Raw genomic sequence first — 20,239 nt, forward strand, 5'->3', positions numbered from 1 at the left:
GGCAGTACTATACAGCTCATTGGGGCTGGAGATCATTGGCAGCTGCTCTTTTTAGACTTGTGTTCTCTGAATGTCCCGTGAGACTCCAGTCTCGCACAGGCTACCGGAGGAAGTATTTGAGAAAGAACTTAATAGTGTCTATCCCCACAAATGAGTTTAAAATGTTTTTGTGGGGCTTGAGAAATGGCTCGGGGGTTAAGAGCACTGCCTTCCAGAGGACCCAAGTTCAGTTCCAACACCCTCATGGGGCAGCTCACAGCTGCCTGTGAACCATCTCTAGGGGGCCTGACGCCCTCTTCTGGCCTCTGAGGGTATCCACACACATGACATGCACTCATAAGCACACATACACGGAAACAAAAACAAAATTTAAATGTTCTTGTGATCAGTCTTTTACGACAACTTGACAGGGTCCCATTGAGTCTAGGTTAGCCTTGAACTCCTGATCCTCTTACCTCTGCCTCCTGGATGCAGGGATGGCAGGCCTGTACTATGATACCCGGCTTCTCTTGGGTCCGCCCCCTCCCCCATCTAGCCTGTGTTTGGGGTCCTCCAGGCTGTTACTTCCCTCTGGTTAGAAAAAGGAGAGCTGAAGGGCTCTTCGGGGCTTGCAGCCTGACCTGCCCACTTTCCTACCATATGTGTTCCCTTTTTTATAGAAGCCCCCCACGCCCATCCTATGGGATTAGGGCTCCTATATCCTTTGCCAGCTCCTAAAATTGTCTCTCCAAATAGTTACATTGAAGCTAAGGGTTTTATTATGGGGGGGGTAATTCTAATTTACAGCATCTCCCCCTCCCCCGCCCCAGACTCTCACCCATTCTTCCTCATTTCTTTCCTCCACCCACCTGCCCTTCAGTCCAACGCAAGTTCATTGCCTGCTCTTGGAAGAGGTCACACCTTCCCCCTCCTCCCGGTCCCAGGCCTCTAGTCTTCTGCCTATGCCTGTCTCCTTCCCCCTGGGTGTCCCTTTCTGCCATCTCAACCCTGCTGAAGCTATGAGACCCCCACCTCTATATAAGCCTTCCTTTGCTGAAGGCGACTGGTTCCTACACCTCCACACCTCTTTTCTCAGCATTTTTCACCCTTCTGCCCACAGCGAGCTGTGGCCTCAATGTATTGTGACATTCCGTGGCCACAGGTCCCTTGCAGAAAGACACGAATTTGCGAGCATGACGCCTCTATCTTAAGCTTTCTCCACCTAACAGCTGTGCCTGAAGGTTTGCTCCTTCCTCCCACTTGCCTTCTCTCAGGCCCTGTGCTGAAGTAGCTGCCTACCTCAGGCCTGGGTGGTGGGCGGGGCATTTTGCTGGAGTTTTATTGACTCTGTGCTTCCGGTTAAGCCACAAAGGAAAACCAAAAACCCCCTCCTTCCGTGTTTTGGGGAAATTTCTGACATTTTGCCTGCCCTCTCAAATCAGCGCTCAGCTGTGTGGCAGCGTTTGCACGTGGGTGGGCCGGCGGAGGAAGGAAGCTGGGAGACCTTTGAATTTGAGAGGTCGCCCCATGGCAACGTCTCGCCTTACGTAGGCCTTTCGACACTCCTGGCAGCCACTACCCAGTTCTCTGCTTACAAGCTCACCCTGCCTCATGCTATGAGCAACGGTACTTACCGATGGACCAGGGCACTACAATGGAGGCCTGGTCCTTTACCCACGTCTGCGCTTGAACCTCACAGGAACCCAGAGACGGAGCTTGGACATAGAAAAGTTCTGGGATTCGCCCACAATCACCTGCTAGTAAACTCAGCCTGGGCTAAAATAAAGAATCCTGAGCTCTTACCCCTTCCTTCCAGGCATTGTATAGGGTAGGGGTAGGGAAGAGTCTGGCATCTCTCCAGCTTTACTCAGGAAGTCGGCAGAATCCAGGTTCACCAAATATGAGCCAGGCTCTGCAACAGGGGACTCAATGGTGGCTGGAGACAGACACAGCAATCCTGGAGAGTCTGGCGGTATTTCCGGGAATTCAGATACTGATATTTAACTCCCAGTCGTGATTAAAGGAATACGCCACCAAGCCTACCTCTTCCGGAAATTCAGTGGTAAAACCGAACACCTAGAATGAACATGCTCAGAGGTGGGGCTTATTGGCTGATGGTCATGTCCTCAGGTTGAGCCAATCACAGTTGATGAGAAAGACAGCACACTCTGATTGGTCCGTTGGAGTCACATGCTGAGGTGACAAATGAAGTGTTCTGATTGGTCCGCTTGGGTCATGTGCTCATTCTGTGCCCAAGCTGTGGGAAACATCCCTGAACAAACGTGGCAGTCTCTGGCAGAGCAGATATTGGGGTGAGGGTGGGGGATACCCACTCCTTTATCCTTTATGCCCACACCTCAGCATCATCACCCGGTATCTCCAGTCCTCGGAGGATGGGAGGAAGATTGCTGGGTGATTCTAGGCCTCTCAGTCAGCTTGGGTTCGGATCTTCACGGTCTTGATTGCCTATAGTCCCCTCAATTCCCTCAGAGGCTCGGAACCTCTGCTGAGAGTGACAGCCAGCACACAGCCTGTGTTTGCTGACCTCCACGGCCCCTTTAATCCTTTCAGTGCTAGGAAAAACCGATCTTGTTAGTGAGAATGTCATTGCAGTGTTCCGAGGCCACCACTTGTCAGGTGGCAGCCCAGGAATGCCAGATCCAAGTTTTCCCCCACACCTGGATGGCTCCTTTTGCTTACTTAGTGACCTCCAGGGAGGCCCAATGCCTCCATCTGTAACATGAGAGTTATCTGATACAACCATGGGGTTTAGGTATGAGAGATGGGGGATGGAAGGCCAGCTCATTATCAAGGTGACCTAGCCTAGAACTTCTCTGCTGCTTTTTCCAGGGTTGTCTCCAACACAGCCATGCCCACAGGGCCCTGCTCACTGCAGGAAGCAATGTGATCCCGACCACTACGTGAATGAGGATGGACACTGCACAGCCTGCGTGACCTGTTTGAAAGGTAAGAACCTGTACTCTCTCCCTGGCACATATCTGAGAGACAGGAAGTATCAGGATTCAGTCCCCTGGTGCCTCAGTTTACCTCTCTGGATTTGAGAATTGATATCTTTTGAACCCATGCTTTTCAGAGAGACCTAGCGTGCTCCCTGGAGGGAGGACTCATGCCTTTCCAATGGCCCTAGGGAGGACTCTTTTCTTAGGTCATTTCTGTAGTGAGGAATCTGGGGATCATGTGAAGGGCTTTCCTGGAGCTGGGGAGCTTGGTGAATGGTGGAGGCAGAGTCTGAGCTGGTGGCCTGGCCACAGGAGCTGCCGTTTCCCAAATCCTTCATCTTTCTTTCCGAAGACCATGACGCTTCCAGGAAAGTTCTTGGAACAGGTTCTTCTTATGTTTGGTGATGGGGTCTGGTGTTTTGGTTTTGTGTAGGCTTGAGGGTGTGGTTAGGCTGGACAATGTGTTGAGACTTTCTTGAAACCTGATAATCATATATTTTAAAGTTTTCAGTGTCTCTTTTTCTTTTTTGGTCTTAGTTTTTTGAGGCAGGGTTTCCCTGGGTAGCCTTGGCTGTCCTGAAACTCACTCTGTAGACCAGGCAGGTCTCGAGCTCACAGAGGTCCGCCTGCCTCTGCCTCCCAGGTACTGGGATTAAAGGCATGTGCTACCACTGCCCGACTTGTGTCTTTTGTTTAATGCATACAAAGTTCTTCTTGTAGGATTATATTTTCTTTCTCGTGTGTGTGTGTGTGTGTGTGTGTGTGGTCTTTCTGCATCCATGTCCTGAGTGCTGGGATCACAGGTGTGCATGCCTGGTTCATTCAGGGCTGGGAATTGTATGCAGGGCTTTGAGCATGCTAGGCAAACAGTGCCCTTAGCCACCGAACCATCTCTCCATCCCTTCACTCCCCATCTCATAAACCATGGGTTCTGGATATGAAGTGTACATAGCGAGCGGTTTATCCACTCAGCTGTCTCTCTCAGAGGGGACTTTCTCAGAGTCAGACCCCAGCACAGGAGATGAGTGCATGTGGACATTGTGTTGCCAAGTGCATCCTCACCTTGATTCAGCTGGAGGGGGCATGCTGTGGGTTTTGGCAATGGGCAGTGTGTGTCTGCACCCAGAACATACAGTGCATTTCCTAAAACTCCTCGTGCTTCTGGAGTTTATCCTCCCATCCTCTTCACCATGGCAACCACTGCTGGCCCTCCTGCCTCTATAGTCAGAACCTCATCTTTTGCAGGAGACCCATGGAATCACGATGTAAAGCCTTTCCAGAATGGCTTGTCACACAGCGGCATGTACAGTTCCCTCCAGGTCCTGGGACATTGTTTCTTTATTTAAGCTTTATCTATTTTTTAAAAATATTTATTTATTTGTTATGTATACAGTGCTCTGCCTTCACGCAGCAGATCTCATTACTGACGGTTGTGAGCCACCACGTGGTTGCTGGGAATTGAACTCAGGACCTCTGGAGGAGCAGCCAGTGCTCTTAACCTCTGATCTATCTCTCCAGTCCTCATACTTGTTTTTGTATATGTACATGTTCGCGTATTCACAAGTGCGTGTCGTATGTATATGTGGAGGCCAGAGGCTGATGCCAGCTGTCTTCCTCGATCGCTCTCTCCAGCTTAGTTTTTCCCCTCACTGGAACTCACTGATCACCCCCATTGGCTGGCCAGCCAAGTCCAGGAATCCTCCTGTTTCTGCAACAGACATATGGGGTCCTGCTCAGTTCAGTTTTCACATGGGTGCTGGGAATCTGAACTCAGGACCTTATGCTCACCCAGCAAGCACTTTGTCCAGTGAGCCATCTCTTCAGCCCCACATCTACTTGTTTGTAACCTCTATAGCAGAGTGAGGTGTATGGGCTAGAGGCGAAGGCTGCCCTCACACTGCCCTCCCAGACGTTACGTCAGGAGATCTGAGAGAACGCACCTTACCTTCATCCTGGGCTGTCCCTCGGTTCCCTGGCTTCCCTCTTTCCTTCCATGACCCTCTCTGTGTCCCTCAGGTCTTGTGGAGAAGGCTCCGTGTTCCTGGAACTCTTCTCGCGTCTGTGAGTGTCAGTCCGGCTCGTACTGTGTGACGCGGGCTGTCAATTCCTGCGCTCGCTGCTCCGAACATTCCCGCTGTTCTGGGGGCCAGGTGGTCAAGTTCCCAGGTGAGTGCCCCCATCTCTAGCCTACTTGCAGCTGCTACTGTACCTGTCACAGGTCCCCTACTGCTCCCCTCCCCCCACCGTGGGACAGACAGGTGGAAGTGGGCTGTCTGCGCTCACAACTGTGTCCCAGCAGAGGTACTTTGCTAGCTGAGGCCCAGGCCTGAAGCTCGGGGCTGGGGAGGATTCTCTGGTGGCCCATAAACAGTGGGAAACCTCAAGTGTCTACCCTGGGAGTTCCCTGACTAATCAGATCTGGCTTTCCTGCTTCAGATTTGGGCGTCGGGTGGGAGAGGTACCGAGACATTGGATACCAGATTCGATGCTGAGAAAAATAATTTTTTTTCCAACTTGCCTTGTGATCTCAGGCCTTACCATCTCCAGGCTTCTAATTTCCTTGTGATATGAGGAGGGGCTCATGGTCACTGAAGGAATAAGAATCGTGGATCCTCCCTGGTTGCCATTAAAAGTGCTGTTTAGGGGGCCAGCCTAGGCTACATAGTGAGACTCTGTTCTCAAGAAAGGGGGTGGTGCTCTTTAGAAGGGAGACACGGAGTGGGAAGTAGGGGGCAAAAAGGACACCCCTACAACAACACGGCATGCAGGTGGGGCAAACTGACAGTTATCATTTATGCCCGGCAATGCTGAAGCATGCATGGGCAGCCCGTTTATGGCGGTTCTCCAGTTGTTCCTGTCCTGGGCAGTCCTAGATGCCTGTGTTATTGTCATATCCACGGTTCCACAGTCTTCCTTTGTGCTGTCTATCCAGCGTATTTTGGGCCTTCCCTTTCGCCTTATCCCATGCAGTCCTCCAAGCAGTGCTATCTTCAGGTATCTGTTGTCATTCAATCTCATAACATGGCCGAAGTATCTCAAGCACCATTGCCGAGTCCTGTAGTTTACTCTCTTCTGTAGATGGAGATGTCTCTTATGTCATTGTTGTGCAGCCCTTCTCTTCATGTGACGCCTAGAATCCTGAGACATGCCATCTCAAACACATTCAGCCACCGTTCTAAGGAGCATTTTGTTTTCCAGCTTTCAGAGTTGTCAAGAGGGCAGCTCAAGACAAGTGTCTCATGTACTTGTAATTTTGTTGTTGTTATGTCTCTTGCTGACCAAAACCTTTCCCAGTGCCTGGAATGCAGCCCTCGTTATCCCTATCCACCTCATGACGTCTGAAATAGTTCCCTCCTTTGAACTGAGGTTTCCTCCCAGGCAAAGTTGACTGTTTGCTTGAGGTTCTGACTCTTTATTACAATGCTTGTGTGCCCTTCCCATGTGTTGCGTCTCAGTCTGCCAACTGGTATGAAAGTAAACATCGAGAAGACTGAGATGCTGAGATACAAACTGATGGTAAGGGCTGACAATTGCAGGCCCTATGGGGACCTTTTTGGTAACCCATGTCCTTGGCATTTCTGGTTCTGGCTTCTTGGGCTCTGTCCGACCGCTTGCGTCACCGAATGCTCTGTACTAAGGGACACAGATCCCACTGTCTGCAAGCAGAACAGGGTTGCTGAGGGAAAGCGCTCAGGTGGGCCTCAGGTTGCACTTTAGCAAAGCTTGGCACCTGTGGGTGGGGCCGGCTTTCCCCCCTCCCCCCACCCATGTGATGTAACCTTGAGGCTTCTGGAATTTCTCTTCAGCAAGCAGGACCAGGCTATCTGAGTGGTGTTCCTGAGATTGCCACTTGGGGGCGACAGAGGACTGTCTCTGAAGCGCTGCCATTGCTCACACATGTGGCCAAGGAACATTTAAAATGTGGCTGGTGGAGCCAGGTGACGGCCCACTTCTTTAATCCCAGCACTCTGGCAGAGGCAGGTGGATCTCTGTGAGTTGAAGGTCAGTCTTGCCTACAGAGCTACAGCCAAGGCTACACAAAGAAACCCTGCCTTGAGAAAAAATTTAGCTGGTCTAGGATGAGTGGGTTTCAATCACCCAATATATAAGCGAGAATGTAATGTGTATCATTATATTTATATCTGCTACTGACTGACATAGATCATTATGTTGTTAGGTGATGGCTTTTTTTTTTTTTTTTGGTTTTTCAAGACAGGGTTTCTCTGCAGCTTTTTTAGAGCCTGTCCTGGAACTAGCTCTTGTAGACCAGGCTGGCCTCGAACTCACAGAGATCCGCCTGCCTCTGCCTCCCGAGTGCTGGGATTAAAGGCGTGCGCCACCACCGCCCGGCTAGGTGATGGCTTTTTGAGAATAGATCTTATTCTATATCCCAGGACATCTTATAAGTCACTATGTAGCGAGGCTGGCTTCAAAACCACAGCAATCCCCCTGCCTCATCCTCCAAGTGCCTAGCTTTTGTGGGTGTGTTTGTGCTTTATTGGGGACTGAACCCAGGGCCTTACAGGTTAGGCAAGTATTATAAACCACTAAGCAATACTCCTAGCCCAAATTAATTTATTATTAAAATTAACTTCTTATTTCTTCATTTATCTTTTGAGACAATCACTCTGCTGCCCAGATTGAGTTTGAACTTGTGATCTTGATCCTGCTTCTTCACACTCCCAACTGTTGGGATTACAGGCATGTGCCACCACAACCAGATTTATTTTTGTTTTTAGATTTTATATATATGTTTAATATATATAAAATCTAAAAACAATACACACACACACACGAGTGTTTTGCCTGCACGTATGTCTGTGTACCACATACATGCCAAGTGCCCAGAGGGACAAGAAGAGGATATTGGATTCCTTGAAGCTGGAGTTATAGAAGGTTGTGAGCCACTATGTGGGAGCTTCAGATTGAACCCCATCCTTTAGCTACAAAGACGTCTCTCAAGACACAATCCTCCTTTCATTGAGGCAGGGGCTCACTACATAGCTCTTGGCTGTCTTGAAACTCACTAAGAAGACCAGGCTGGCCTGGAACTCACAGACCTGGCTACCTCTGCGTCTCAAGTGCTGGGATTAAAAAGGGATGTGCCACCAGCCTTGGCTCTCCTTTTTACCATTTTAAATGTTGTCTTCAGAAAACTAAAGCTGGCACAGTGACCCATAGCACATTCGGTGAGGGGCTCTGCCATGGCCACCTGACCCTTTCAGCTCTGGAGGCCCTTCTCCAAGAAGGCAGCTCTCGGGGATAGAGGCTTTCCAGTCATGAAAGGAGAAAGAAACTTATGTTCCTGTGAAGCACACAGCTAACCATCCGCCCAAAGCTATCATAGACTTCCTCCGCAAGCACCGAGTGTTTGCAAGGCAGACTCCATTAGCCCCTTTCCGTGACTGGGGAGTTTGACCCCTGGAGGTGGCAGTTGAGTAGCCCAAGAACACAGAATGTCCTCTTCTAGTCACGAGTGGACGCTCTGCTGAGCTTTGTCAACTTCCTCACACTGCTGAACTTGCTGTGGTCACCTCCGCTGAAGCCGTCAGGGCATCTGCTAACCCATGTGGGTCCCTTTCTCAGAGATGAGATTGGAGGTACAGAAAGGACTTGCTGTTTGTTGAGCACTTACTGCTTATTATTCCATAGCGCGACAGACTCATTTACACGCTGTTGTTTATGTAAATGGCAGCCTGGTGAGGACTGTGTTATGATCACTTGACTGCCCGGCATACAAGGATATGGGTACCTGATGTGTGTGCGCGTGCGCGCGTGCATGTGTGTAAAATGAAAGTCTGCGTGGCTTCAGGTATGGCTGAAGCCAGGGACTCTGTCTTTTCCCACATCTCCTTTATATCTGTGTTTTGTCTGTGAACTGGTAACTAACCAGCAACTATAGGTTTGTACCCTGACCAACCCCAGAGGAGGGATAGTGAGGAGATGCTGGGAAAGCCGCCGTCTCTGTATGGCTGCTGTCATCTATGACTTTGCTTGTGGTGGTGACAGTTCTGCTCCTGGAGACTCTGGGTTCCCCGGTGTCTGTTCTGAAGCCATTGCTGTCCCCGTTGCAGGCACAGCGGAGAAGGACACTGTCTGTGAGCTGCCTTCCCCAGGACCTGGCCATGATTGCTCCAACCCAGATGACTGCAAGACATTTACTAGGTGACTCCTGGTCTCCTTTGCGCCCCTCCGGGTGACCTTTGGATGGGCCATTCTGTCTTGGGGCACATAGGTGCATGGGTCAGGTCAGCTCAGGCTGGCAGGACTCCAGGGTGGTCCACTGCCAAACTCACCAGTCATTGGAAACCCTGCTGTGTGTGTTCCAGAAGGCCTAGGGAACGCAGCTCTTGCTCTCAGGAGCTCATAGCAGGGCTCATGAGTGCTGAGGCAGGAGCCTTTCTCCATAGACACTAATCCCCAAGCCCAGACCTCCATGGCTTGTGGAGTGATCAGACCTGTGTCTGGCTTCTTCTCCAGCCACGCCGTTCCTCAGGCCACGCCTACTCTAAAGCCCTTAGCCACCGACAGTCTGAGGATCTCCCTGCCAGAAGGGAACACCCACCTTGTGCAGGAAGATGCTGCTGAGCTGTCGAAGGTTCCAGAGTCTCCGTCTTCCCAGGCAAGGGAGCCCAGTCCAGACCCAGGTACTGCTTACTTGAAGCTGTGGCAGTTTCACAGGGTGCTGCTGAGGGGCCCTAGGTGCCCAGTAGGGACAGAAGAGCGTCTCTAGTTCACAGCTCCTGAGACTGAGACGCAAGGGCCAGAGGTCCTGAGGGGCCTATTTTATTCCCAAAATGTCTTGAGTGTCCTGCACGCCAGGGTCGGGAACAGGGGCTAGGGGTCCCTGCTCTGTACTCAGGGTGCTAGTGACAGAGCAGGTGGGCTCTGCCTGTGGCCCCTGAGTGTCCTCCTCACCTCTCTGTTGTGTTTTAAAGATTTATTATGAATACAGGGTTCTGCCTGCATGCATACCTGCGTGCCAGAAGAGGGCACCAGATCTCTTTATAGATGGTTGTGAACTAGTTGTGAGCTGCCTTGTGGTTGCTGGGAATTGAACCCAGGACCTCTGGAAGTGCTCTTAATCACTGAACCATCTCTCTAGCCCCCGAGAAATGTTAATTCTTAAGGTGGCTTTGTTGTTGATTTTATTCTTATTTTGTCTTTTTTTTGAGAGGGAGGGGAGAGAGAGAGAGAGAGAGAGAGAGAGAGAGAGAGAGAGAGAGAGAGAGAGAGAGAGAGAGAGAGAGAGAGATTTTCTCTATAGCACTAGCTGGCTCAGAATTCATTATGTAGCCAGGTGTCCTGGTTAGGTTTTTTGGTTTGTTTGTTTGTTTGTTTGTTTTTGGTCTACTTGATACAAACTAGAGTCATCATTTGAAAAGAGGGAACTTCAACTGAGAAAATGCCCCAATCAGATCAGCTTGTGGGGACATTTTTTTGATTGTAGGTATGCCCTGCCCACCATACCTGACTGATTTTTTTTTTAAGGTCAAAAATCCAAAACAAAACAAAACAAACAAACAAACAAAAACACCTCAAACCTGTAACATTACCAGGTCTGATGGTGCACAGCTTTAACCCCAGAACTCAGGAGGCAGAGGCAGGTGGATCTCAGTGAGTTTGAGACCAGTCTGGTCTACACAGTGAGTTCCAGGCAGCCAGTGCTACAGTGAGACCCTGTTTCACCTTCTCAGCTACTCACACACCTGCCCAGCTAACAACCAACCAAACACACACCAATTTTGACTGAATCCACAGCCTCTCATTTCCGGTGGAAACAAAAAATCTCTTCTCCAAAGGAACATATCTTTTGACTCAAATTTTAAAGTCAAAGTATTTTCAAAATATATATGTGTTAGATTAATCCAGCAGCATTTATAATCAAATGTCTTTTAGCAGCTTTTGCTCCTTCCTCAGCCATCAAGCAATTTAAAGACAACACAATAACATACAGTATCCAGATTCTCTGTGTATTTTCTACCTTCATGTGGTTTTATTTTGAACTCTATTTCTTTTATTCTTATTTTTAATTTTTGGCTTTTTGAGACAGCGTTTCTCTGTGTATCTTTGTCCTGGAACTCACTCTGTAGATCAGGCTGTCCTTGAACTCACAGAGCTCTGTCTGCCTCTGACTCCCAAGTGTTGGGATTAAAGGTGTGTGCCACCACACACCAACAAAACAACCACCAGTAATTTCATGTGGCCAATGCAAAAATCAGTTGATTTTTTTTATGTAGTAACTCAGTGTGCGCTCCATCTCTGTGGCAAGAACATATCTTTATAAAGGAAAGGGGTTCTTTTTAGCTCTCAGTTGGGGAGATTTTTGCCTGCAGCTGCTTGGGCCTGAGGCAGCTGATCACCCCAGAAACTGCTCACCTCATGGCAGCCAGGAAGCACAGAGAAAGGGAGAGAAGGGGCAGGCTCTCTTTCATGGATGTGCCCCTCAGGACCTCTCTCCCTTCCTCTGGGCTCTGAAACTCCACTCCCTTCGTGTGTGTGTGTGTGTGAGTGTGTGAGTGTGTGTATGTGTGTGTGTGAGTGTGTGTGTGTGAGTGTGTGTATGTGTGTGTGTGTGTGTGAGATGCGTGATGCATCTGGAGGTCAGAGGATGATCTGCGGGAATGAGTTCTGTCCTTCCACTATTGGGTCTCAGGGATCCACTTGGCAGGAAGTTTCTTTACCTGGCCCTTAGACTTCTTTTAAATAAAAGCAGAAGCTGCCGGGTACCATTCCTTATGCAACCACAGTCTCTTCAATTTGATCTTTTAGAACACAATCCCAATGGTCTTTGCCAGCTGTAGCCAAGAATTGAGTGTTACGGAGGACTACGACCCACTGCCTCCAAATGCTTCCCATTGCCTCCCACTGCCTCCCAATGCCTCCCACTGCCTCCTAATGCCCCCACTGCCTCCTAATGCTTCCCATTGCCTCCCACTGCCTCCAAATGGTTCCCATTGCCTCTCACCGCCTCCCACTGCCTCCTAATGCCTCCCACTGCCTCCTACTGTCTCCTAATGCCTCCCACTGCCCCCACTGCCTCCTAATGCCTCCCACTGCCTCCTAATGCTTCCCACTGCCTCCTAATGCCTCCCACTGTCTCCCACTGCCTCCTAATGCCTCCCACTGCCTCCTACTGTCTCCTAATGCCTCCGACTGCCCCCACTGCCTCCTAATGCCTCCCACTGCCTCCTAATGCCTCCCACTGTCTCCCACTGCCTCCTAATGCCTCCCACTGCCTCCTACTGTCTCCTAATGCCTCCCACTGCCCCCACTGCCTCCTAATGCTTCCCACCGCCTCCCACTGCATGTTGGTCAAGTCTTTCCTAGAGATTCAGAGTCTCTAGTACTGGTTTAATATATCATCATCCCTATAGATAATGCAGAGATGAATATGACCTTGGAGCTACCACCTTCAGGGACCCTTCCTGACTTCAGCACCTCAGAAAACAGCGAGGAGCCTGCCAGGTGATTCCTAACCCCTCCTGTAGGCAGGATGGAATGGCCCCTGTATGCTCAGGTATTGCCCCGGGTAGTCTGGGCCGTCATCAGGCCCATAGGTCTTTGGTGGGGTTGGGGGGACACAACTGTGTGTCTGTCTCTCTATGATGACAGGATTGTAAAGCCAGGTCTAGAAACTCAGTCCCTGCCCCCACAATGCCTGACAAGACTGTGCAGATGCTATGGGTTCCCAGGCTCTCTCTGCCTCTCTAGAGCCAGAATCATCCTTCATTAGACACACACCCCTTTTGCATGGCAAATTGTGATTGTCCTGGGTTTCCTTTGGTACAGTACCGCCTCTACCCTGAGCCTCCTGGTAGATGCCCAGACCAGCAGCAGGATGCAGCCCACTTCTCCCTTGTCCACAGGAACACCTTTTCTGGATCCAGGTATTGATTGCTCATTGTCCAAAGCCAGGGTGGAGGGGTTTCCTTCCAGGACCGTGGCCTCAGGTAGAGTGTGGAAAGAGACTGATCTCAGCTTTCTGCCTTCTAGGACTGCAGCAGTAGCTCTGTCCCTTCCTAACACTATTTCATTCTTGGGACAGGGCTTTTTCTCTTGACTTCATCCTGATGACCTATAATTGACACTCAAAATAGAGTTGCTAGGCTGGGGGTGTGTGGCTCAGTTGGTTGAGTATTTATCTAGAATGCTCTCAGACTCTGGGTTTGATCTCTACTGGGATATACATGGGGATTAGTACCGTATATCTATAATCCCGGTGCGGAGCATGGCAGTGTGTGTCTGTAATCCCAGTGCTGAGTATGGCAGTGTGTGTCTGTAATCCCAGTGCTAAGCATGGCAGTGTGTGTCTGTGTCAGTGCAGAGCATGGCAGTGTGTGTCTGTAATCCCAGTGCTGAGCATGGCAGTGTGTGTCTGTGTCAGTGCAGAGCATGGCAGTGTGTGTCTGTAATCCCAGTGCTGAGCATGGCAGTGTGTGTCTGTAATCCCAGTGCTGAGCATGGCAGTGTGTGTCTGTAATCCCAGTGCTGGGAGGTGGAGGTAGAAGAAGGTGGAGGTTGAGCCGGTGAGATGGCTCCCTTGCCATCTGCCCTGCCCAAGGATGCAAGTTCAAGGACCTGAGTTTGAGCCCCAGAAATTATGTAGAGGTGGAAGGCGAGAACTGATTCCACATTCCTAACACACGCATGCGCATGCACGTGCACACACATACAAATAAGAAAAATTCTTAAAAAAAAAAAGAAAAATTCTTTTTTTTTTTTTGATTTTTCGAGACAGGGTTTCTCTGTGGCTTTGGAGAGAAAAATTCTTTTAAACAAAACAAAAAACTCTAGATATGGAGGCACATGCTTTTAATCCTAGCACTCAGGTAGCAGAGGCAGGAGATCTCTGTAAGTTCAGAGCCAGCCTGGTCTACATGACGAGTTCCAGGTCAGTCAGGGCTACCTAGTGAGACCCTGTCTCAAGAAAAATAAAATCGTTGTTAAAGGTTACTTCTGCTATGTAGCCAGTTCAAGGCCATCCTGGCACAGGAAACCCTCTTTAAAAAAAAGTTATTGAATGAGTTACTGAATGACTGGGAGCTTAATTCCTTTCGCTGTCAGTTTCCTCCATGTAAAATGGAAAGCGAGTAGGCACCTGGGGTTGCCAGCATATAGCACATGTATGGTCTGCAAATAGCCCTAGGCAGTTGCTGTTCATGCAATCGGCACTCGGTTTTAGGGCTAGCAGTACCAGTTGTGGACACAAGATGGCAGTAGTTCTCAAGTTAACAGTTCTCAGGTGCCTTGCGTCTCAACTGGCAAAGTGCTTGCCTAGCATGACAGAGGGCCCGGGCGCCATTCCCAGAGTCACATAAACCGGATGTGGTAGGACACACGTAATCCCAGCTCAGAGTAGGTGGAGGTAGGTAATCCTGAGATCTCGATCATCCTTGGCTACACAGCAAGTTTGAGGCTACCCTGGATCTTGGCCCAATACCAAACAAAGGCTACTTGAGCAGTCACACCTGAGACCTGTACCCGACTAGCAATTGAATAATTAAGATCACCAGAGTAGGCTGTGTAAGGGCTCAGGCGTGGGCTAGGCTGGGTTAGTGGTAGAGCACTTGCCGCAGATGCATTAGGTCCTCTGTGTGTGTGTGTGTGTGTGTGTAAGAAGGATGTGGGATACTGAAGTCGCCTGGCCTGACCTGGGTGGTCACTCTCAAGGTGACTTTGAACAAGATTCAGTTTCCCAGTTTCTCAAAGCCCTCTGAGCCCTTTTGCTTTGAGAAAAATGACTCATTTATGTGTGATGTGTGTGTGTGCGCATGCCCATGCCATGGTGCATGTGTGGAAGCTAGAGGACAACTTCTGTGGAGTCCCGTGTCCGTCCGTCCGTCCCCCCACTTTCTGCGGTAGGTTCCGGACGTTGAGCTCAGGTCATCAGGCTTGCAAGGGCTTTGCTCTCTGAGCCATCCCACCAACCTCTCATTTGTTTGAACGGAGAGACCACGTGCTGAGGCCGCCTTGTGCAGAGCTGACCCTGAGCCTGCCCTCAGGAGCTGATGGTCTCAGAGAGTTTGCCTAACCAGCTTCTGCCCTCCCTATCCTAGCTAGCCATAGCTCTTGGCCTCCTGGAGTTCAGTTCCCTTCTTTTCTCTCACTCTTTTTTGTTTATTATTTATTTTATTTTATATTTAATATGGGGTCTCCCTATGTAGCCTTGGCTGGCCTGGAACTAGTTATGTAGAGCAGGCTAACATCAAACTCAGAGATCCACATCCCTCTGCCTCCCTAGTGCTGGGGTTACAGGCGTGCGCCACCATACCTGACTCATTCTGATTCCTTGAGGCCTTAGTTTCTCACCCTCGAAATGGTTTGTTTTTCTTACTTTCTGAGTTAGCTGGTCAGCTTCCTGGAACCAGGTGAGGGAGGGCAAGCAGAGAAAGGCTGAGTCAGATGGTCCATCTTGGGGAAGGTCCGGAACTGCTCACCTCAGTGGGACCCATGTCCCTGGAGAAGGAGGAATGGGCTATGCCTGGGGTTGTCCTCTATGGCTGCAGGGAAGGGCCCTGGCTCCTGGCTGTGCACAGAGTACAGGGTGGCACTGTGTTTCAGGGCCCATGCTCCTCTGGCTGGCCATGGTGATGCTGCTCGTTGGCTCTAGCTCCTTCTTCCTATGTCACTGGAAGGCCTGCAGGAGGCGGATCCAACAGAGTAGGTGCTTGTGTCTTGGGGTCCTGGGGAGGGTGGCTGCTTTATGCTGGCCTGCCCTGCCTGTCCCTACCCTGCTGCTCACCCCCTAAGCCCCAATCTTGATATCTTTGCAGAGTTTCATCTGAACTACCTAACCCAGACCTTCCAGCCAAAGATGGAGCAGGGGGGTGAGTATCATGCAAAGGACTGCCTGGGCCAGGATGGACAGGTGCGTGACTGTCGTGGGCTCCGGGGCTGGGCCGACTCACACCAAGACACTGTCCACCAAGGGGGTTTTGAGATAGAGAAGTTTCATAAGTACATACGCGTACCTCCTAAGCACGCCCCAGTCGAGGGGGTTTTTGTATTTTGATGGTTTCAAGCTTGTTTCCATGAGCTGCCAGGCACGGCTTATTGAAACCAGTGTTTGCTTTCTTGACATTTTTCTAGTATTAGAGTTTCCATTGCCGTCAGTTATTTTTTTCTCTCCAAACATTCATGAGAACAGTTTTGTTATAACAAGAAAGACAGAAAAAAAGAAAAGAAAAGATGAAAAAAGACAAACAAAACACTTGAAGAAGCTGGGCTTACAGGGAGCTGAGTGAGTTTAGGGTCAATATTGTGTCTGAGCCTGGTTCTGGGCCACTGGCTTCCACTGGTCCCTTGATGTCTGGGTTTCCAGGGCTGAAATGAGAGGAGGTTTAAATCAGGGTGAGCACACATGGTCCAGATGACCATATCCTAGGCAGGGGTGGGCATGGCCTGGGCAGCATGGGCCTGAGCAGGGTGTGCTTGTCTAGGGTAGGGTGGACATGGCCAGGGTATCATGGGCCTGAGTAGGGTGGGCATGGCCAGGGTAGGGTGGGCATGGCCAGGGTATCATGGGCCTGAGTAGGGTGGGCATGGCCAGGGTAGGGTGGGCATGGAAAGGGTAGGGTGGGCATGGCCAGGGTAGGGTGGGCATGGCCTGAGCAGCATGGGCCTGAGTAGGGTGGGCATGGCCAGGGTAGGGTGTTCATGGCCTGGGCAGCATGGATCTGTCCTGGAGCAGTGGATTGTGAAGGAACATTTATTCATTTCATTGCTGTTGTTATGAGCATATCTTCAGCGCAGGCTTTGTCTGGAGATAGGCTCGCCTAGATTTTCCAACCTTCCAGACAACTGTGACAGCTGGTAAGAGTGGACAGCCGATGGGACAGGCATGTGTGTTCCAGCCTCAGTCACTCCTCCTCCCCTGGTGGAGGAATAAGAGCAGGAACCTATGGTCAATACAGGTGCAATCAGGTGCCCGCCACCCATCACCTGAATTGGTCTGACATTATGGCAAAGTGTCCTTGGTACCTTTGCAAAGGACAGACACCAGCCATCTCATTTTACTCCTGGGGTGGCCTTTGCAGCACCCACCACCACTGCCTTCATTTCCCAGATGAGCTGCGTGAAGCCCAGGTCAGCTGGCAAAGGCCACATGGGAGCCGACAGCAGGATGGAGATTTGTTGTTGGTGTTGTTGCTGGGGTCTCCATGAGCAGGGTGTCTCTCCCTGGGGTCTCCATGAGCAGGGTGTCTCTCGCTGGGGTCTTCATGAGCAGGGTGTATCTCCCTGGGGTCTCCATGAGCAGGGTGTCTCTCCCTGGGGTCTCCATGAGAAGGGTGTCTCTCCCTGGGGTCTCCATGAGCAGAGTGTCTCTCGCTGGGGTCTGCATGAGCAGGGTGTCTTATTCTCAGCACCGTTGACCTTTGTCAGTGGATAGTTGTTTGCTGTAGAGAGCTTGAACTGGGCATTGTAAGATGTTTAGCAACCTGTCAGATGCCAAGAATACCCCTCCTCAGCTGTGACAGAGCCCAGAACAGGCAGTCAGGTTACCATTTTTTCCTATTTTTATCAATTAATCTTGAGACAGGGGTCTCTTGTAGCTCAGGCTGACCTCAAACTTGCTATGCGGCTGAGGATGACCTTGAACTTCTAACCTTCTTGCCTTTGAAGTGCTGAGATTACATGAATTGTGCTGGCATGCCCAGTTTATGCATAGCTGGAGATAGAACCTATGGTCTCATACATGCTAGGCAAGCACTCTTCAATGGAGCTACATCCCCACCCTTCGGTCCTTGCCCTCAGTCCTCATTTTAATATACACCTGAATACCTGAATACCTTGACTGTTTTTAATGTGTATATAGGGGCAGGTGTGTGTGTGTGTGTGTGTGTGTGTGTGTGTGTGTGTGTGTGTGTGTGTGTGATTTGAGTGCAGTTGACTGCAGGGGGTTACAGGTGGTTGTGAGCCACTTGACATGGGTGTTAGGAATTGAGCTAGAGTCCTCTGGAAGAACAATATGTTCTGTGCTCTTTTTTGTTGTCTTTTTTTTTTTCTGAGGCAGGGTTCTCTTTGTAGCCCTGGCTATGCATAAACTTGTGGAATTGCACCTTGTAGACCAGGCTGGTCTTGAACTCACAGAAATCCACCTGCCTCTGACTTCTGAGCTGGGACTAAAGGCGTGTGCCATCATGCCTGGCTAAGCAGTGGCGCCCTTAACCATGGAGCCATCTCTCCAGCCCCTACCTTGCTGTTATCACAGAAAGATAGAAGCAGAAAAATATTCTTTTGCTCTGATAGAATTTCAGATTTCCAGAAGTTGTAAACACAGTACGGAAAACTTACCTTTTCCAAAACAGTTTTGAGAGTTTCTTACCAGGCTTGATTTCTTATCACTCTTGAATACCTCCCTGTGTATTTCCTAATAACCAGGGCTCTGCAGTACCATCAGAATCAGAATTCAGTGCTCAGGCCAGACTCTCCTTGTTTGCTTGTTTCTTCTTCTTCTTCCCCTTCCTCTTTCTCCTCTTTCTCCTCTTTCTCTTCCTCCTCTACCTCCTCTTCCTTCTTCTTTTCTGGTTTTTGAGATAGTGTCTCTCTGTGTAGCTCTGGAACTTGCTCTATAGACCAGGCTGACCTCGAACTCACAGAGATCTGTTAACAGAAGTTTCTGTCCTATCTGCAGCTGGTCCTGCAGCTCTTCAGACCCAAAGAAATACACAGAGGCTTATATTGATTATAAACTGTTTGTCCTATTAGTTCAGGCTTATTATTAACTAGCTCTTACAACTTAAATTAACCCATAATTCTTGTCTATGTTTAGCCATGTGGCTTGGTACCTTTTCTTGGTAAGACATTATCATCTTGCTTCCTCTGCATCTGGGTGGTGACTGCATCTCTGCCTGTCCTTTTCCCAGAATTCTCTTAGACTGGTTGCCCTGCCTATACTTCCTGCCTGGCTCCTGGCCAATCAATGTTTTATTAAACTAATACAAGTGACAAATCTTTACAGTGTACAAAAGCATTATCTCACAGCAGAGCCCTGGATGCGTCTGCCTCCTGAGTGCTGGGATTAAAGGTGTGTGCCATTACACATTATCAGACTGGGCTTCTCGATGTGTCCTAATAATGTCTGTGGCCTGGATCCCATGCTGCCATTGGTAAGCAGGTCTGTGGGGTCCCCTCTCATCTGGGTCAGTTCCCAGGCTCTTTCTTTGATATCATGGCCTTGACACCAGGTAGAGTCGTGAGCTGATCTGGCCTGTAGTCCTGACCTAGGTTCTCTGAAAATGGACTTGGGCATCAGTCTTCTGCACTGGGCTCTTTGGGGAGCTTCCTGCCAGGCATCCATCGGTTGCTTTCATGGTACCTGGAGCACTCTTGCAAGCCCATTGTCCAGACTACACTTTGATAATGAGTTGGTAATAACTGTTAAAGGAGGGTTTTGAGACTGTGCCAGTGACCCCTGCTGCTTTTTATCATGCTTTTGTTTGTTAGTGTGTTTGTATCTGTGTGGACTCATGGGTTTCTTTCATTGTTTTAATGTTGCCATCATTGGAGCAGATTCTTGATCACTGTCCCAGAGCTGGGAAGCAGGAATCCCTCAGGACATGTCTTTGTCCTCTTGAGTTGGCAATACTTTTTTTCTTTGTTTTTGATTTTTTTTTTTTTTTTTTTGAGATAGGGTCTCACATGAGACCCAGCTGTCCTCAATCATGGTATGTAGTTGAGACTAGCTTTGAATTTGTGTCTTTTTATATTTATATTATTTATATTTGAGACCGGTTCTCACTATATAGCCATGGCTGGCATGAATACAGGGATCTACCTGGTTCTACCTCTCAGGTTGCTGGGGTGCCAGGTGTGTACCACCACACTATTTTGAGTTGCGGGGGATTGTCCTCTTCTCTGAAGGCCTTTCAGGTGATCTCTCCTCCTAGGAAGCCTACTAGGCCTGCTGGATTCCCAGTAGCAAACTTCTACCTTGGGACTGTCCTGCCTCCCACAGCTGTCTCGGCACTCACGACTCTAGCCTTCGGAGCAGCCCTGGAGATACCATCGCCTGGGGCCACCGCTGTACAAAATGTCCTGGACTTGCAGCCTAGGGTGCCGGATGGATTTACGAGAATATTGTGATTATTCCAAAAAACCAGGAAACCAACAAAAGAGGACAATCAGGCTAAAGCAAGGGCTTGAGGGGAAGAGTGCTTGGGCAATCTGAACTCTGCCCTTGGCAGGATCCGCTTTGGATCTTTCTCAGAGTACTCATGGGTTGAAAAGGGTTGTTGACAGATGCTGGGACCTCCTAGATTCTGCCTCTTAAGCTTTTTTTAAAATTTTATTTATTT

The 20,239-nt window shown here is 49.6% G+C and overlaps 1 protein-coding gene across 1 annotated transcript in view; it reads left to right on the plus strand.

The window, feature by feature from the left end:
- Positions 1 to 20,239, plus strand: part of Tnfrsf8 (TNF receptor superfamily member 8) — a 37,946-nt gene that overhangs the window by 5,094 nt on the left and 12,613 nt on the right. The window contains exons 5-12 of the mRNA XM_042055278.1: positions 2,830 to 2,946; positions 4,956 to 5,105; positions 9,014 to 9,104; positions 9,420 to 9,586; positions 12,317 to 12,407; positions 12,732 to 12,829; positions 15,504 to 15,602; positions 15,716 to 15,769. Coding sequence (XP_041911212.1) covers positions 2,830 to 2,946; positions 4,956 to 5,105; positions 9,014 to 9,104; positions 9,420 to 9,586; positions 12,317 to 12,407; positions 12,732 to 12,829; positions 15,504 to 15,602; positions 15,716 to 15,769 — 867 coding nt within the window. The remainder of the gene's footprint in view (positions 1 to 2,829; positions 2,947 to 4,955; positions 5,106 to 9,013; positions 9,105 to 9,419; positions 9,587 to 12,316; positions 12,408 to 12,731; positions 12,830 to 15,503; positions 15,603 to 15,715; positions 15,770 to 20,239) is intronic.

This window comes from Arvicola amphibius, chromosome 6, assembly GCF_903992535.2.
Source record: "Arvicola amphibius chromosome 6, mArvAmp1.2, whole genome shotgun sequence".
In the NCBI taxonomy this organism is placed as follows: Eukaryota; Metazoa; Chordata; class Mammalia; order Rodentia; family Cricetidae; genus Arvicola; species Arvicola amphibius.